Here is a 17,478-nt window from a genome sequence, read left to right as displayed (position 1 = left end):
ATGTGATTGATTCTCACAGGTGTATTGTTTTGATTTGCATTTCCCTGATGATAAGTGATGATGAACATTTTTTCATGTGCCCATTGGCCATTTGCATGTCTTTAGAGAAGTGCCTATTTAGCTCTTTTGCCCACTTTCTGATTGGGTTATTTTCTTTTTGTCAGGTTATAGTGTGTCAGGTGTGTAGTGTGCAAATATGGTCTTCCATTCTGTGGAGGGCCCCGTGCTTTTATTTTGGATTGAGCCCCACAAATTATGAAGTTGATCCACCTTCAGGCCTTGATCCACGCTTGATAAGTCGCTTTTTGTACATACATTTTAGCATTTACTTTGCAATCAAGTTATAACTCCTTTCCAGTCCCTAAACAGGTTAGAGCTAAGATAGTAGCAGACAGGTAGTAAATGATTGGTGTTAAAGGAACATTTGCCTCTGTTATGTGCCCACTGACGTGAACAGTTACATATTCCCTTGTAATGAAATATTATCTTTCATTAGCAAAAACTAAACAAAAAATTTAAAAAGAGAGAAGCCAATCTATCAAAACAGATCGAGAATAAAACTTGAAAAGTAAATATATCTGGTGTTCATGGGGTCAACAGCAGAGCCTGACATAATGAGTATGCAGAGCTCGTACAAATTGATTGGTGTCTATTGTGTGCCATGGGCTGTTTTAAATATTTTATATATATTAACTCATTTTACAATAATCTCTTGTTGTTAGTGGTATTTTAAAAATGAAATCAAATCAGAGCATGATTAAATGAAATGATTAATTAAATTGCCCAACATCACACTGCTGGGAGATATGAAACAAGATTGGGATCCAAACAGTCAGGCTCTCAAAAGCCATGCCTTTAGCCATATGCCTATTACACTTGACTGGGAAGTCTCACATCTGCCCTTACTGTCATTACTATCAAGATCTACATATTGATGTTTTCTGCTACTCTCCATATAGAAATATGCATGGGCGGTGGTGGCGCCATAATTCTAAGCTTACATTGAATTTTGGACCTTTCTTTTATCCTAGATCCTTTACCCCCATCTGCCCCACTTTTTTTCCCATTTTCTGTCCATGAAATAGAATGAGTAAGCATTCGAAAGCTGGAAATGTTCTCTGCAATGTTTTTTTTTTTTTCTTTTTTTGGGGGGTGTGGAGGAGAGTGAGTTCAAAACCATCAAATTCTCAAAAGGAGCTATGACTCTATGCCACTTTTCAGATGTAAATTCATGAAGTTTGCTTATCATGCTTTGCTCACCTTTGTAGTGCTGTCAGATGCCAAATGGAAATTACAGAGGTCTCTATTTGAGCAATATTTAATGTAATTGTTTTCACTCTGTGTTTTCCATAAATATTTATGGAATTTTAAAATATATACAGCTTTACTTACAAGTTCAAGGTCCAACTAGTTCTTGAATTCTGCTTCTGTAACTCATCTCACTAGGATAGTAACAATGAGGGTGTCAACCTTGCTTGCATAGCACTTTGAACTTATCAAGATGTTTCCCCATGTGGTGGGCTACATTTCTCATGGGATATGTCCTGTAACTTCTCAGCACACCTCTGCTTAGAAGATTCTCTCCAAAGAAGGAGAAAGTGGCAGAATGTGAAGGTATAAGGAGAGAATGACCTCTCAGTGAGCATGGAATCTTTTTAATATTTTGAGAAAGTTTACTCTGAATGTGTAGGAAGCCAAGAGGGCTTTGACCAGAAAAGCAGCATGAAGTGATTTACAGTTGAAAGGACTGTTCTGTCTGCCTCATCGAAATGATTCTGTGGGAGCTGAAGGAGGGCTCACGACTCATCAGAGCCCACTATAACAGTCTTGTTGAGATACATGGCAGTGGGAATGGTAGCAGCAGTGGAGTTGGGAAAAAGAGGTTGGATTCTGGTTTGAAGTAAGAGCTGGCAGGGTTTACTGATGGACTGGAAGAAGAAGGGGAATGAGAGAGGAACCCAGGGGCAGAAAGATGGAGAAGGTATTGGGGGGTGGCTAGCATTAGGGATTGAGTTGATTTACAGACACCCAGGGAAATGTCAAGTCGGCTATTGGTGATAGTAGGCCAGAGGTCAGGGGAGAGGCAGGTTCTCAAAATTTAAGTTTGGGATTTTGTCATCCCTTGAGTAGCAAGCCATGAGACTAGAGAGTGGGGCTGGGATAAAGAAATCTGATTAACTTTGAACTCTAGAGTATGTGTACTTTAGAGGCCAAAGCAGCAAAGAGGAGCCAGCAAACAGCCTAGGAAAGAATGTACATTGATATAGCAGAAAAATCAAGAAAGTGGTCCCCAAAAATCAATGAACAAAATGTATTAGGAAGGAGAGGTTGCTCAATGCACACATGAAGCTGTTTACATGCACAGGTTCAAGGCAATAGGTCTAATTCAATAAGTCCTCCGGGGTGACCCACTGATCATGTGACCATGCAATTCTACTCTCTAATCCAATCTAAGTCTTATAATTCTCGGTCGGATGCCTATAACTGTATCTTTAAATTTCTCTACCTTTACTGGTCATAATAAAGTCCAGATGCCCAGCTGTGAAAATCCTTTTTCTGGCAGTGGCATCTGGCTTCTTGGCTTCTTCTCCTAGCTGCAAGTAAAGCCATAGGTGCTGAATTAAACTGAATTAAGCAGTTTGGCTACTGGAGTTTTAACTATTACAGTGACTAAATCCTCTCTTCCTTGCTGTCTGCCGGGTTTTTATATGGTGTCATCTGAGCACTTTTAGAATCTTGATCTGTTTTTATTCTGTTACTAATTTGGGGGAAATCAAATTAGGTTATATTTATGATTTTATATGTATATGGATGTATGTGGATATCGCTCTATATTATATTTGTTTGTATTACTTTAAATAATTGGTAGGCTCAGCAGATTAATGTCACTTAGTTTGGTTTTAGCATGACAATCTAGTTCAAATCCTTAGTAGATAATGTCTCTTTGATGACATGTGAATGTAACCATATTTTTTGAGTACTTCCTCTATATCTATGCTGTAGTCACTAACACATGTGGTAATTGAGTCCAAGAAATGTGGTTGAGTGATGATGGAAGTGTGAAACCCACACCAGGTTTCATATACATATGAAGTAAATATATAATTAACTTTATATTGATTATACATTTAAAATATAATTTATGTTAAATAAAATATTTTCATTTTTTGTCATTTTTTTCTAAATATTAAAATTAATTTTAACAGTATCTTTTCACTTGTTTCCATTCACTTGTTTTCACACTGAGGCAATTTAAAATTTTTATTTTATTTTATTTTTTAAAGATTTATTTATGCATACAAGAGCTAGGGTTCAGGCCAGAGGTGTGGGGCGTGAGGGGAATCCCCAGAGACAGAGTGGGTAGCAGAACAGACAGATCTACTGAAATACATTGCTGAGGGGAGCAGTGGGCAAGACAGGAGAGGTCTGCTGTGGCATCTGGGTCACCTCCCTTTCCGGGGATTGAACTCCTGTTGCAGTAACTGCTGATTGCTTCATAGTGCTGACACTTAACCACTTGTGCAACCAGGGAGGCCCCCAATTTGAAAATTTTAGAATTACAAATAAGGCTTGGGTTGTATTTCTGATGGATAGAGCTTTTCTATGTATTCAATAGCACCATTGTTAAAATCTCTCAATTTCAGGTGTGAAGAAAATGCCTTTTGATCTCTGCAATGTAAGGTTTCATCCTAAAAAGTGTCATGGCATTCAAAAAAAAAACCTAACCTTGAAAACTTTTCTTTGCCAAATAATGCATGACTTCTATGTTCCCTGTGGCACTGTTTCCAACAGCTAAATTAGGGAACTAGCCTAAGCTGTTGTCAGTGACAGATGAGTGAACAAAGATGTGGTATATGTTCACAATGGAATGCTACTCAGCTATAAAAAGGAATGACATCTTGCCATTTATGACAAAATGGATGAAACTGGAAGGGATTATGCTAAGTGAAATAAATCAGAAGGAAAAAAGACAAATGCTTCATGCTTTCACTCATTTATGGAATAGAAAGAAACAAAACCAAGGAACAGAGAAAACTAAACCAAAACCTAGAAATCTGACTGCAGAATTAAGGCTATCACAGAGGGAGGGTGGGGGCCCAGTGGTTTGGTAGAGGACTATGGGTGCATCCCCTACTATTATCCTAAATCAGATAGTGTTATAAGTCAGTGTTACCTAAATTTAAAAAAAAATTACAGAAAAAATTAAATTATTAAAAAAGATCCGTGTTCTAAGTTTTCTTTGACAAAAGCACAAAACAAAAAAGAAAGCCACACATAACTACCATAAAGGATTTTTATATATTCCTTTTGGCATATGCACATTTTTATCCAAAAAGTGAGACCACTCATAATTATTTTGTGACTTTTAAAAAATACTGTAGGGCCTCTCTGGTGGCGCAGGCAGTTGAGCACAGCACAGTGAAGCTGTCCGCAGCCTCTGCAGCATGAGTTCGATCCAGGCCAACCGGCGAGAATCCCACACTGTGCAGCAGACCTCTCCTGTCTCACCCGCTGCGCCCCTTGGCAGTGTATTTCAGTCAGTCTGCCTGTTCTGTTCCCTGCTCTGTCTCTGGTGAATCCTCTCACCCTCCTGCCCCTCCGGTCTGTACCCTGGTTATTGTATAAATAAATAAATCTTTTAAAAAAAATACTGTAACAGGAATATCCTTGTCATTAGATACCTTTCAATTATAGCTGAAGGATATAGGATATATTCCTAGAAGTAACAGTGGCTTATAATAATAGCAGGCTTTTATTTTCTTATTTATTTACTAAACATCCTTACTTATTTTTTCAGAATTTAGGATTTCTCCCCTCAGATGTGGTCACCATAGTTTACCCACCACCAAAGCATCCATAGCCCTCCACCATAGTCCACTGTGCTCTCCCTCCCTCCCTCCCTCCCCCACAACCTCCTGAATGTCCCCGATCTACAGTCTGCTTTCAGAGGTCCTTCTTATAGTTTGTCTTTGTCTGATCCTTTGTAAGTGAAACCATCCAATATTTATCTTTCTCCTCCTGCTCACTTCACTTAGCATAATCTCCTCCAGTTCCATCCATGTAACCACAAATGGCAGGAGTTTATCTTTTTTGATCGCTCAGTAGTATTCCATTGTATGTATATACTACAACTTCTTGATCCATGCATCTTATCTGGGGCATTTTGGCTCTTTCCATATCTTAGAAACAGTAGTGCAATTTGCTATTTATTTACTGTAAATAGTGCTGTGATAAACATAGGAGTGCAGGTTTCCTTTTGAATTTGTGCTCTTTGGATAGGTACCCTGGAGGAGAATTCCTGGTCTACCATCTGGTGGATCCATCTTTAGTCTTTGGAGGGCTAGTAGTGTTTTTTTGTTTTTTTTTTTTTTTAATCCTCAATAACAGCCTTATTGAAATACCACACCGTGAAAATTTATACTTTTAAAGAATACAATTCTGTGGGTTTTGGTATATTAAGAGTTAAGCAACTGTTGCCCTAATCTAGTTTTAGAACATTTTGATCAACCAAAAAAAGAAATCTTGAGATCATTAGGAGTCACTTCTATCCCTCAACCCAGCCCCAGGCAACCATTAATCTGTTCTCTGACTGTATGGATTTGCCCATTCTGAGCATTTCACATAAATGGAATAACAGAATATGAGGTCTTTTTCCAGGTTCATCCAGTGATAGCATGTACCAGTTCTTTATTCCTTTTTATAGCTAAATAATAACCCATTATCAAATCTTATGTATCCATTTATCAGATGATGGACTTTGGGGTTGTTTTCACTTTTTGGCTGTTACGAATCTTGCTATGAATATTCATGTGCAAGTTCTGGCAGAATATGTGCTTTCAGTTCTCTTGCATATATACCTAGAAGTGAAATATCTGGCTTGTGTGTTAGTTCTCTTTAATATTTTGAGGAACTACCAAACTATTTGTAGCAGCACCATTGTACACTCACACAGCAGTGTGGGAGAGTTCCAATTTAGCCACATCCTCGCCAACACAATAGTGATTTTCAACTGAGAAAAATAATCTTTCCTAAGAAGGATCAGAATCTAGTGGTGGGTGGATTGGAAGAAAATCTCTAAGATTCTATTGTGCCCACAACTTACCCCAACACGCACACACACACAGAGAGAGAGAGAGAAAGCAAGAGAGAGAGAGAAAACACACAGAAGGCTCCAATTTTATTGACACTTGGGTATATTATTTATCTCTATTGCCTTCAGTATAATGGAGTACTAATAAAAATAATTACCTTAAAGTTTTGTTAGATTTAAATGATAGTCCTAGTATAGCATATACATAATATGCTTTCAGCATATACAGAATATGCTCTATATACCTATAAATAATAGTTGCCTAACCAATGTTAACTACTAAAGATTATTTCAGGCCTCCCCTGGTGGCGCAGCGGTCGAGCACTGGGTTGCGAGGCTGCCCACAGCCTCTGCAGCACCAGTTCGATCCCTGGCCACCGGCGAAGGTACCGCAAAAAAAAAAGGTTATATCAACAGGTCAATAAAATTCCTCTATTATGAACACACCATAATTTTTCCCAATCAAACCCACTGCTGGATTTTGGGTATGTTTTTAGGTATTTCATGATTATAAACAATCTGCTGAGATGTATGAGATGTAAACTTTTGGCTAAATTTTTGTCCATATCTATGGTCATTTTCTTAGGATAAATCCTGTAAAGTGTTATTGCTTAGTGTATTTTAAAGAAATTTGAAACACATTTCCTAATACATATTCTTCTATAAATTATACTGAAATTTTACCTTGAGAGATGTAATTGGGTACTAGGCACTATCCCTTGAGTATTGTTAAACTGGTTTTGTAAATCCTCACCTAGTTCCTAGCAAATATAATGCAAATGAGAACTGCATTGGGCAGGACAGCTTAACTCTAGAATTACTGAATGCAAAAGGTTACAAAAAGATAATGTTCTCAGGCTGTCAGATCTGAACTCTTGGATTCTTGTGTCTTTTGTTTTCTTTCATCAATGTCTTAATCAGACAAGTGGAAAAACTGTCAAAGAAATCAGACACAGTCGATATTTTTGTTTGGCATTTAGGCAAATCAAGGACTAAAACAAGGTGATCGAGGGACTTGAACAGTGGAAAAGAGCAGTCATGGTATAGGAACCTTAGAAGGACAATTGCTCACAGGCAATTTCATAACCAGCTTGGAAGGGATCAAACAAAGGCAATAGCTTTCCTCTGATGGACATGGGAAAGCTTCCTGGTAAAGGTAGGATTATGAGAGTTATTTAAGATTATGTCTGAAGTTTGGCTGGATGGTGGAAAGTTCTGGAATTTGACACAGCTTGGGAGACTTAGTATTGAGAGAGTAGAATGATTGGCACGGGTAGCAGGGATGAGTAAAAAGATAAATCAACAAGTGAGGTATGTCTTCTGGTGTGCTAGCAAATGGTTAACAACCCACTCAAAAAAAGAAAGTCCTGATTTCTATAGGTTTTTATTTCCATGCTATAAATACCCCACCATGGCAGATTTCAGATTTTAAGCTGAAATTTTATGAGTAACATGATATTGTTACTGGAAAAGGTATGTTACCAGCAGCATAATAATTTCTCAACAGCCAGAAAGCATCAGCTCCAGCTCAATAGTGTGTATTTGCATAAATAGCTGTACTTGGATAATTGAGTGCATATTTTACTCAGTGAAATCCATTAAGAGTCCAGAGTCTAGAATCAACACACAATTTTGAGCACAAGATGCTTTGTTTTCTTTTCCTACGTTAAATGGCACATTGAAGGCTCACTCTATGGTATCACATGTTGTAACATGCACAAAAAGGAGTTGCAAACCTCGCTAGAAATTCAAGAGGTCAGAGGTTATCCTCTGGGCCGCCAGCACATAAGCTACCCCAGAAAGACTGTTGTGCATTAGGTGCTTAGTGATCCTTGAGCGGGACTCCATGTGACCCCTCAATGCAGAAGTGTGATTAGGTCTGCACATAAATAATGTGAAATCAAGAGACGACCTTAATTCCTTCCAGTTGTACTTAGGACCTTAGCACTATGGCTTATAGAGGACTTTTGCAAGATGGTAACATTTCATGTATCCAGCTCCTGGTTGCTCATTAAGGCAACTCGATAAGTAGTGAACCTTGGGTTTTGGGTCACTTTTGTTCACATGAGTGATTGATGCAGTGACTCTCCAGTTCTCTGTGTGTGGAGACCATGATGAGCCACTGTAGGAGGGAGAACTGACATCTCAGTGAAGCCAGGCAGGCCACAGGCCAAGCATGTACTAACCATTTTCCTCAGTTGCCTGTGAAGCCACTCAGCAACTCTGCAAAGTATCTTCTATTATTTTCTTTCGTTTTGTAAATACAGAGGCTCACAGACATTACATTACATGCCAAAGGTCATAAAATTTATAAATGCCCAAGCTGGGACACAAACTGGGACTGTCTGACAGCAAGTCTATATTAAGAATCTCCAGGCTGGCTTAGGTCAAAGGTTTTAATAAAATTGCAGATATTTAATGTGCTAATTGGACAGGATGACCTAACAGGTTCCAGCATGGGCAGCATTAAGCTAAATGGGGTGCAAGGATTCGGGAGTCTGGGGGAGGGGGATCATGGCAAGGGTGACTAAAAAGAATGTGTCCACCAGCTGTCCTGCTGAAGTGTGTCATTTCAGGCGTGTATTTGCAATTGCCCTTTTTGGTGTAAAGCACAAGCCTGAATTAGGTCAGCCATTCAGAGTGTCTTCTGCAAATCCTTTTGTAGCCTGTGGCCTCCTTTGCATAAACTATAAATTAGATACTAAGTTCCATAATGGCAGAGACTGACTATGCATCTTATGCATCGATATTGCTGAATCTCCCATCTTCCCCCGGTGGCTGACATAGTAGACGGGTAAACTGTGTTCTGAACTGATGGTGGTAATGATAATAAATATTCAACATAAAATAGCAATATTTTCTTTTCAAGCATTAGCGCATGTAATCACCACAGTAACTCCATGAAGTGCATACTATTCTCCCTAATTTATAGATTTTTAAAGAACATGGCTTAGGGAAATCTTGTAACTTACTCAAGGACACAACAATAAGTGGCAGAAAGTTAGATCTGTGTGATAGCAGAGGCTTGGTTCTTAACATTATGCTACAGTCTGTTGACTGATACTGTACTTGTTGTATTTCTAAAGCTCATGCTATTAAAATCAGATAACAGACTTCAGTGCCATGAAGGAAGGAACTCTTGATTTAGCTGTATGCCCAATACCTAGAGCAACTCTTGGTAGTGCTCAGTAAATATTTTTTCAGTGCATACACACACACACACACACAGAGGAATGTATATATACACACACACATATACATACACACATATATACAGGAATGTATATAAAGGAATGTAAATATATATCCATGTATATACACACATCTATATACAGGAATGCAATGATGATTTCAGTAGGAATAGGAGCTACAAGCTTTTGGCTCACAACAGGTTTTGTTGCTGGGGGGAGAGGGGAAGAGTTGCAAGAATTTCAATAAAAGTAGACCTCTAAGACCTAAAGATCACTAATTCAAAGAGATACATGTACCATATTTATCATAGCATTTTCACAATAGCCAAGAGTTGGAAATAACCTAAGTGCCGAGCCTACAGATGGGTAGATAGAGAAGATGTGGTCTATATACACAATGCACACTGCTCAGCTATTAAAAAAAAAAAGATGAAATCCTGCCATTGGCAACACCATGGATGGGCCTAGAGGGTATTTCGCTAAGTGTAATATATCAGGCAAACGCAGTATCATTTCACTCATATATGGTACATAAAGAAACAAAACCAGCAAACTAAATAAATAAAAAATAATCTTTTATACTATAAGACCAAATTAGTATTAACAGAAAGGAAGGGAAAAGAAGATGTGCAGATAGCATAAAAGGGTATGGTTGTATGGTAAAGGATGTATGGTAACAGTTGTATGGTAAGGGATGGAGACTGGACTTCTGGTGGTGAACCCTAGTCTGTGCAGATGTTGATGTACAATGCTGTGTACCTGAAGCCTTAGCAACCAGTGTTAAAGCTCACTCAACAGATTCGAGCATTTACTCATTCATTCAAGAATATCATCATTCAAATACAGTTGAGCATCTACTAAGTGCCAGATACTTAATATCAGAGACACGGTGTAAATGGCTGACAATAATGAGTACATAACACTGTGTAAATGGCTGACAATAATGAGTACATAACTATTACAAAATGCAAATCCCCATGAAGAAGAAACAAATAGTTATAAAGATGGATGCAGAGGAAGGGACTAGGGTGTGAAAAGGGAGGCCTCAGTGAAGTACAGCTGAGCTGGGATGCTGAATAGGGAATGGCATGTGCCAATGCCAACAGCTTTTGGAAAGCACTTGAAATTTTGGAGGTGAAGACAGAAACTCACCGAGTCTTCTGAAAAATAGTCTAGATATTCTCACACCAAAACAGGAGTGCACAGGGCTTCTTTCACGCCATATCTCGATTATGACACACAAAGCAACTTTGTTCCCTGTTGCTCACAGTAGAAGAGTGGTTTGAAAATCAAAATCTTGAAATCTGTGTAATCCATGGTGCTCTGTTGAATTTGCCTTCTCTGACCTTGTGCTTTAGGGAGGTTGTGGGGGGAGGTATGGGGGAGATGTCTGTAAATTGAATAAATGCAGGTGAAATTTTGCAGAAAATACGAAAGGGAAAATTTAGTGAACCTAGAAGCTCCACATATTTACTGTGAGGGGATATTTTACATTGGTTACAGTGGAAAATTCCTCAAGCACAGCCTGACCCATGGCCCTGGGCCTACCTTATTCTTCATGCAGCTCTGTTCCAATCTACCCCATGTTCCAGGATGATAAGGGAAAGAATTTCCCCACTGCTATTCCAAGGTCTGCCGTTGCAACTTAAGGTCATTTCAACTAAAGGCAAGATGTCTTCTTACCACATGGGCACACTGAGAGATGAACCAAGTTTTCCCTCTGCTTCCCTCCTACTCCACCCCACCCCTCCCCATTTTCCCGGTCTCCAAGAGAAGCTGGACTGTGTAAGCACCAAGGAGCTGATCCCTGGAGCCCTGGTGAACCACACAGCTCATGATGCGGGACAACCAGCCATGGCAATTGGTGCTGAAGTGGATTAAGTCACCTGGTACCAGTCTTCATCAGTTACTGTAAATTCATAAGTGAATTTTGAACAAATCGTCAAACAAGTATGGAAGACTTAACCACCAGCTAAGAATAAAATGGAATCTATTAGCTGAAGTTTCCCCAAATATTTATGTCAAAGAATATTTCCATGCTTCTCCATATATGATTGTCTTCTGAAGATGGGGCAATGCCATTTTCTACCTGCCAGAAGCATCTATTCTGCATACAAATGTAATGACAATTCCCAACCTCAGTTAAGGACTTGTTTTCCCATTTTTTTGAACTTCAAATACTTTCTAAATTGTGTTAGCCGAAGCATCATATGCATATAATTAACTCAAAGATCCCTCTGGGCTCATCTAGCTAAACTTGTGAAGCTTAACTGAGCAAGACATTTGCTGATGTCTTTCCTGGCAGTGACACCCATCGAAATGAGTACCTTTTACAAGAGGAAACCAGGGAAATTTCTTTTCCAAATTGGCTTTTTAGTGATTTGGGTTGCTTCATAAATGAATCTGGTTGTTTCATAACAATAAAGATCTAATTTTCTTTCAAATAGGGAATTTGCAATTTGGGGAAACATGGAGTGGGGGCAGCTATTTCCCTCCTAACTGAAGTTGGAAGACGGTTCTCCTTTTTTGTATTAATTGGATCTTTGAAATCCCCTCAGGGCAGAAGTGGCTCTCTGTGGACACAGGGTTCCAAAGTACCTTCCAGGCTGAGGCGTTGCAGGGCGTTCCTGCACTGTCATCGCTTCCAACGAAAACTACAGGAGGGCCTGCTGCAGTTTGTCCAAAGCAAGCTGCAAAGAGCTGTGGGGAGGTGGGCTCTTGTAGACTGTGATGGCTGGACGCATAACTCAGCCGTCTGCTTCCCTCTGCCTGCGTAGACACAGGGGGCTGCAGTCAGATATTTTGACTCTGGAATGGAGAAGTCAAATGTGATCTCAGAAAAGTTCTGGCTGCTGCTCCCCTCCTGTTCCTCACCCGGAGGGTTAAACTAGGCGCTGAGCAGCCGCCCTTGTCCCCACTCTGCTCCTTTCTGCGGCTTAGAACCTCAGACCTCGCCCTTTAACTTCATCCAGGGAGCGCGCGCATCCTAGGAGGGTGCGCCAAAGGAACCTGGACCTGGACTTCCTGCCTGCCTCCTGGCTGCACACCCGGGGGAACCTACTTTGCAGTCCTGAAGCGCAGGTGTTCGGAGAACCGCCGCGAGCTAGGACCTCTGGGTGCTCGTGCAAGCGCCGCGCGGCGCGGGAGGGGTGAGGTTGGAGAGCGCCGTGATGCTTTTCACGTGAAGCGGCCAGCGAGCTGCTTGCAGCCCAGGTGCGGGTTCGCGGCTGCGTGCGCCCCACTGCAGCACAGAGCAGCCGCAGCCTCTGCCTCGGCCACCACCGCTGCTGGGGAAGAGTCCCCGGGCTGCTGACGCGGTTGGGAGGAGCCTCGTCCTTAATGCACCAGCCGCCTCCAGCCTCCTCGCGCAGCAGCAGCGGCGGCGGCAGCGGGAGCAGCTGCGAGTGCACGCGTGTGGCTGAGGGTGAGTGCGCTGACGCCGGCCGCAGCGCCCAGCCCAGCTCCCCGCCGGCCCCCCAAGCCCCCGCCAGCCGGAGCCGCCCTCCCGTGGGACCAGCACCCTCCTCCGGGCCCGGCCAACCTGAATCCTACCCCTGCCATCTCGCCACTGCAGCTTGGGTCCAGAAAGGCACCATTTTGTCGCGGCTGCCCGCTCTCCCCGGGGGAGGAGGGATCATTTTTGCATTTTGGAGCGGCTGCCAACGAGGGGGACCTGTTGGGCATCTCCCCAGCCCCGCTAGCGAGCGCCTTCCGGGCTGCGGGCGGGACCAGACCCCTGGGGCACGGCGCGTCTTGGCACCCGGCGGCAGCGGAGGCAGGCGCAGCATCCTCGCTGGGAACTGGAGCTGGAGTGAGCGCACCGCGGGAGGAGCCGCCGCAGCCTCGGAGATCCCGAGTGGAGGAGGTGACAGCTCCATTGCCGGGTTTTTATTTTTTTTCTCTCCGCCTCCCCGTCTCCTCAGGCTCGGACCATGGTGCAGTCCCACTGGCTCCCCTGCCCCCCTCTCCTGTGAGACTGGCTGCGGGGAGGGATCATGGATACTTGTCTGCCGGCTTCTGGTTCCCACGCAAGTAAGCCTGCTGTCAATGGAGGAGGACATTGATACCCGCAAAATCAACAACAGTTTCCTGCGCGACCACAGCTATGCGACCGAAGGTAACGCCAGCCCCGCCGCATGCCGCCGCCGGGGCCGGGCGCAAGTTGCAGATCGCAGTGCTTGGCGGGCAGCGGGGCGCGTAGTGGCCGAGACGCTCCCGGCCCGGGGCTGGGGCGGGGACCCGGCTCCCAGGGGCGGCCGCCAGTGCGCCCCACATCCATCCGGGCTCGGCGAGGCGAGCAGGCATTCAGCAGCAGGTGGACCCGGCGCCCACGGGAGTTAAAATGGCCCTCGGGGATTAGGCTTTTCAGGGCGGGGCTCCCGGCTGGAGAAAAATGACCCCCAGAAGGGAGATGACCTCCCTTCCCCAATGTTTGCAGGGGTCTTGACGCGAGATGAAAAGGAAGGGGCCGGGAGGCACCGTGGGTCCTCCCCTTCCTGAGCGGAATGATGTTGTGTGTCTCGGCGGCTGCAAGGGAGGGCATGGTTTCATTTCCTGCCGGTTCATCTCTCAGGCCGGGTTACCTGCTTAGACAATCAAAACCCAAAAGGCCCTTTGCAAAAGGGCGAGCCCCTCTCCTCTCGGAAGGGCATTAGCAAGGCATAAAAAGGTGGCTGGGGAAACTGTTCTGGGGCAGCCATGAGTCTGACACGTGGGGCGAGCAATGCCTTCAGTAGGGCCTTTAAAAATCACCATTATGAATTCTGCAGCAGTAGTTTCTGCTGATTCAACAGCCAGCAGAAAGCGAGAGGGTTCAGTAAGCTGAGCTTTGCCAAGAGGTGAAATTGTCATGCCCTCCCCACCCCCCAAGTCCCTCCCAGCTCCTTCTGACATTAGCCTTGAGGGAAGTGCTTGGGGTGGGAGTCAGCAGGTGGAATCCTCTTTTGTGTGTGAACCCAGCGGATGCAGTTTTTTTTCCAAATACCAAAACTTTTGTATTTTTCCTTCCATTTTGTACCTGGAGGCCTTTATCCTTAACATTCATGTAAAGTGTTGCATTATTCCATTGCAATAGCCACATAAGAAAATGTGTGTAAAAGAGCTTTAGGAAAATGTAGCAAGGTATGTTCATTTACTAGTACCCTTATGCTCCGCAGGCTAAATCTTCTGTAATATTTCATTGACTCAAGACTACCAGAGACAGGTGAGAGAGGCCAGTAAAAGTTCATGCTGGGAGAAATAAAAAGATAGTTTGGGAGTCAAGGGAGCATCTTCTAAACTTCTGGAAGTTTTACATAGAAAGAATGCCCAGTGTACCACTGAAGCTACATTCTCCATTCAGCATTGTTATTGGAGAGCTCCAAGCCTAACATGTCCATGGTGCTACATAAGATAAAGAAGAGTTGCCTGAGTTCTGCCTTAAGATGTTCGGTCGGTTCCTCTTCCTTACCAAGCACTGCACTCACCGGTTCTTTTTATTGAGGTGATAACAATGGTTAGAAGATTTTCTCTGAGTGCTTTGTCACTGACTCAGTTACCGGGTAGAATGTCGTTAGCGCTGTATCTGAGCCTGCCATCTGAGAGAGAAGTTGGCCTTGGGTCTGTTGGCATTTGGGGGACACTTCTGTTTGTGACAACAAAGAAAAAGCTGCCTTCGTATTTTCTTCTATATTGCAATGTTCTTCCAAGTCGCAGCAAAGGAAACTTACTGAGCTGGGAAGATGGGCAAATGGGGTCACGAATATAGGAGTGTCATCTGTAGAATAAGCTAAAAATACCATCCCTTATTGTTTATAGGGCCCTAGATACTACCTAATCTTGGTTCTTATTTTACAGCATTTTCATAAGAACTTGATGACTCTGGATAAAATGTCTGGGTTCAAACATGAGATATGAGTTTTAAGTAAAAGGCTTTCCAAAATCTTTCTAAAGCAGTCTCTCTCTCTCTCTCTCTCTCTCTCTCTCTCTCACACACACACACACACACACACACACACACACTCACACACACACACACAAACCACATTCAAAATTAAGCAAAGCTTTGTTTCACGGTAGGCTTCCAAATTTCTTTATGTGATTTAGTGAATGTCTTAGGAAGAAAATGAAACTCAGTGGAACTTAGACAATGGAAATCACAGAGGCTGGCTGGAGCAGGAAGTTTGCTGTGGTCTCGACCTGTTAATGCTTCATTCTGGCCAGAGGGAAGAGGCTCCTCTGATGAACACTTTGTGGAGCGCATGCATACCTTGAAAGTGCCGTGATCAAAATATTCTTTGTTGCAATATTCTTCATTGGGGCTTTGACCCAAAGTTCTCATCCCCTTTATTGACTTAACCCCACTTTCCAGGGAATTAACTTCTAGGTTCTTCTATAGACTTTTTTTATTGTTCTTGTTGCCTTTTGGTATTTCTGCATATTCTTCCTACTTGCCCAGAAATATCAGAATTTTTTTCTCTCCAAAATCTCCTTCACATTTATCTCTGAATTTTTCTTTCTTTTGCTCCTATCATTTCACACTGCAGTATTCTATTTAAAGCTGAAAGGTTTTTGCTGTGTAGTTAGTGTGAAGGACTCTAAGCTCAATTTGCATTGTAAGTGGTAGCTGCAGGCAAGTTCATCCAGCTAAGAGCAATGCAGGCGCTAAAGGACACTTCTACCCAAGCTTGCTTCTCTCTCTCTCTCTCTCTCTCTCTCTCTCTCTCTCTCTCTCTCTCTCCTCTCTCCCCCATCCCCCTCTCTCCCACCCCCCATCTCCTTCTCCCCTCCCTCCCTCCTTCCTTCCCTCCATATGCATTTATTAAAGGCATTTCCCATGACTCTTCATTCTGAGCATTACAGTTACCACCATCCTTTACCTTTTCCCATCTTCCTTTTTAAAAGTTGCCATCACAAAATGTGCTGAGCTTTATAGTCGTAGCATTTCAATATGTCTACACCCTAAATGGATAATGTTATTTCTCCTTTCAAATAAGGAAACCGAAAAACTGAGACCCAGAGATGTTACTTTCTAATGTCAGACACACACACACACACACACACGCACGCACGCACGCACGCACACACACACACACAGAGTCAGGGTTAACCCTCAGTGCCTGTTATAGGGAAGATCACAATGGTTTTATCTTTGTGTGTAAACTGAGTTCCCATCTGGGTGAAATTTTTGGAAGGGATCATTTACAGGTGATTGAGATTATATGTGAGGAAGAGCATCTGGTGGGGTTGGAATCACCACAAAAATAGTTATCACATGGCTTTATTGACTTTTTCAAATATGGAACTCCAAGTTTCCCATGCAAGGCTCATCTTTCCAATCTCTGAGCTATATGTGAATTTCTGTATTTTTTTGACTTGCTAGAACCAACTGAATGTTCCATCTGCGTTTTCTAGATTAATCTTCTTATCCTTAAGTGGGGCTGCTGACAGAATATTCTATATGGGTGGAGTTTTCAAAAAAGACAATCCAATTAGAAGGGGTAGTGAAAGAACATGTTTTAAAATAGCTACTCTGTTCTCAGTTTCCCTGGCTGTACATGGGAATGGCGATGGAGCCTGTGCCACAGAAATCATGTCACACAGAGGAAGCACTCACAACAGTGCCCAATATAAAGCCAGACCTCAATAGATGTCCTCTAGACTTAACAGCCATCGTTATTGGACTTGAGCTGTGTCTACATAGCAAGCACATTGTCTTCCCTTAGATCATGTGTTGACTTGGGGTGACAGTGAAGGGAAGGGCTCATGGAAGGAGCAGCCACTGAAACCTACCACATTTTCTTCTTGGCTCAGCCACTTGCCATCACCTTATACTTAGCAATTTGTCTTAATGCACTTGCTGGTTATAACCTGACAGCAAATGTCTTCTCCCTTCTCTCAGAGATCCATGAAAACACAGCACTGTTTTTGCACACGTAAAACAAGAATAAATTCGCTAATTCCATGTAGCTCCTTCTAGTTATTGATTATCCTGCCTTTCATTCCTTCAACAAATACTGATTTTCTGCAGTAGTGACTGAACATGTTGCAATACAGACACAGTATCTGTCCTCCTGTAGCTCTCAGTAGAGTGGAAGAGGTAGGCATTAAACAAGGAATTAAACAAATATGTAGCTACCAACTGTGATTGGCAACAGTTAGGGTAATTACAGGGTGTCTTGGGTCTTATGTGAGGCAGAAAGCTGATCTAATTCAGAT

General features: G+C 42.6%; 1 protein-coding gene across 3 annotated transcripts in view; it reads left to right on the top strand.

The window, feature by feature from the left end:
• The window catches only part of PPP2R2B (protein phosphatase 2 regulatory subunit Bbeta), a gene marked incomplete at both ends in the record, with an annotated part of 481,997 nt that overhangs the window by 182,579 nt on the left and 281,940 nt on the right, over positions 1–17,478 (top strand). For 2 of the 3 annotated variants that reach the window (XM_084252163.1, XM_084252162.1), the window contains one exon: positions 13,206–13,399. The exons of the other annotated variant lie outside the window; for it this stretch is intronic. In XM_084252163.1, the coding sequence (XP_084108289.1) occupies positions 13,206–13,399 (194 nt within the window). The remainder of the gene's footprint in view (positions 1–13,205; positions 13,400–17,478) is intronic. 3 annotated transcript variants of the gene reach the window in all.

This window comes from Talpa europaea (assembly GCF_964194135.1).
Source record: "Talpa europaea genome assembly, chromosome: 13".
Taxonomy (NCBI): Eukaryota; Metazoa; Chordata; class Mammalia; order Eulipotyphla; family Talpidae; genus Talpa; species Talpa europaea.
Note: the sequence above shows the minus strand (reverse complement) of the source record. Positions and strands in the feature narration are given on the sequence as shown.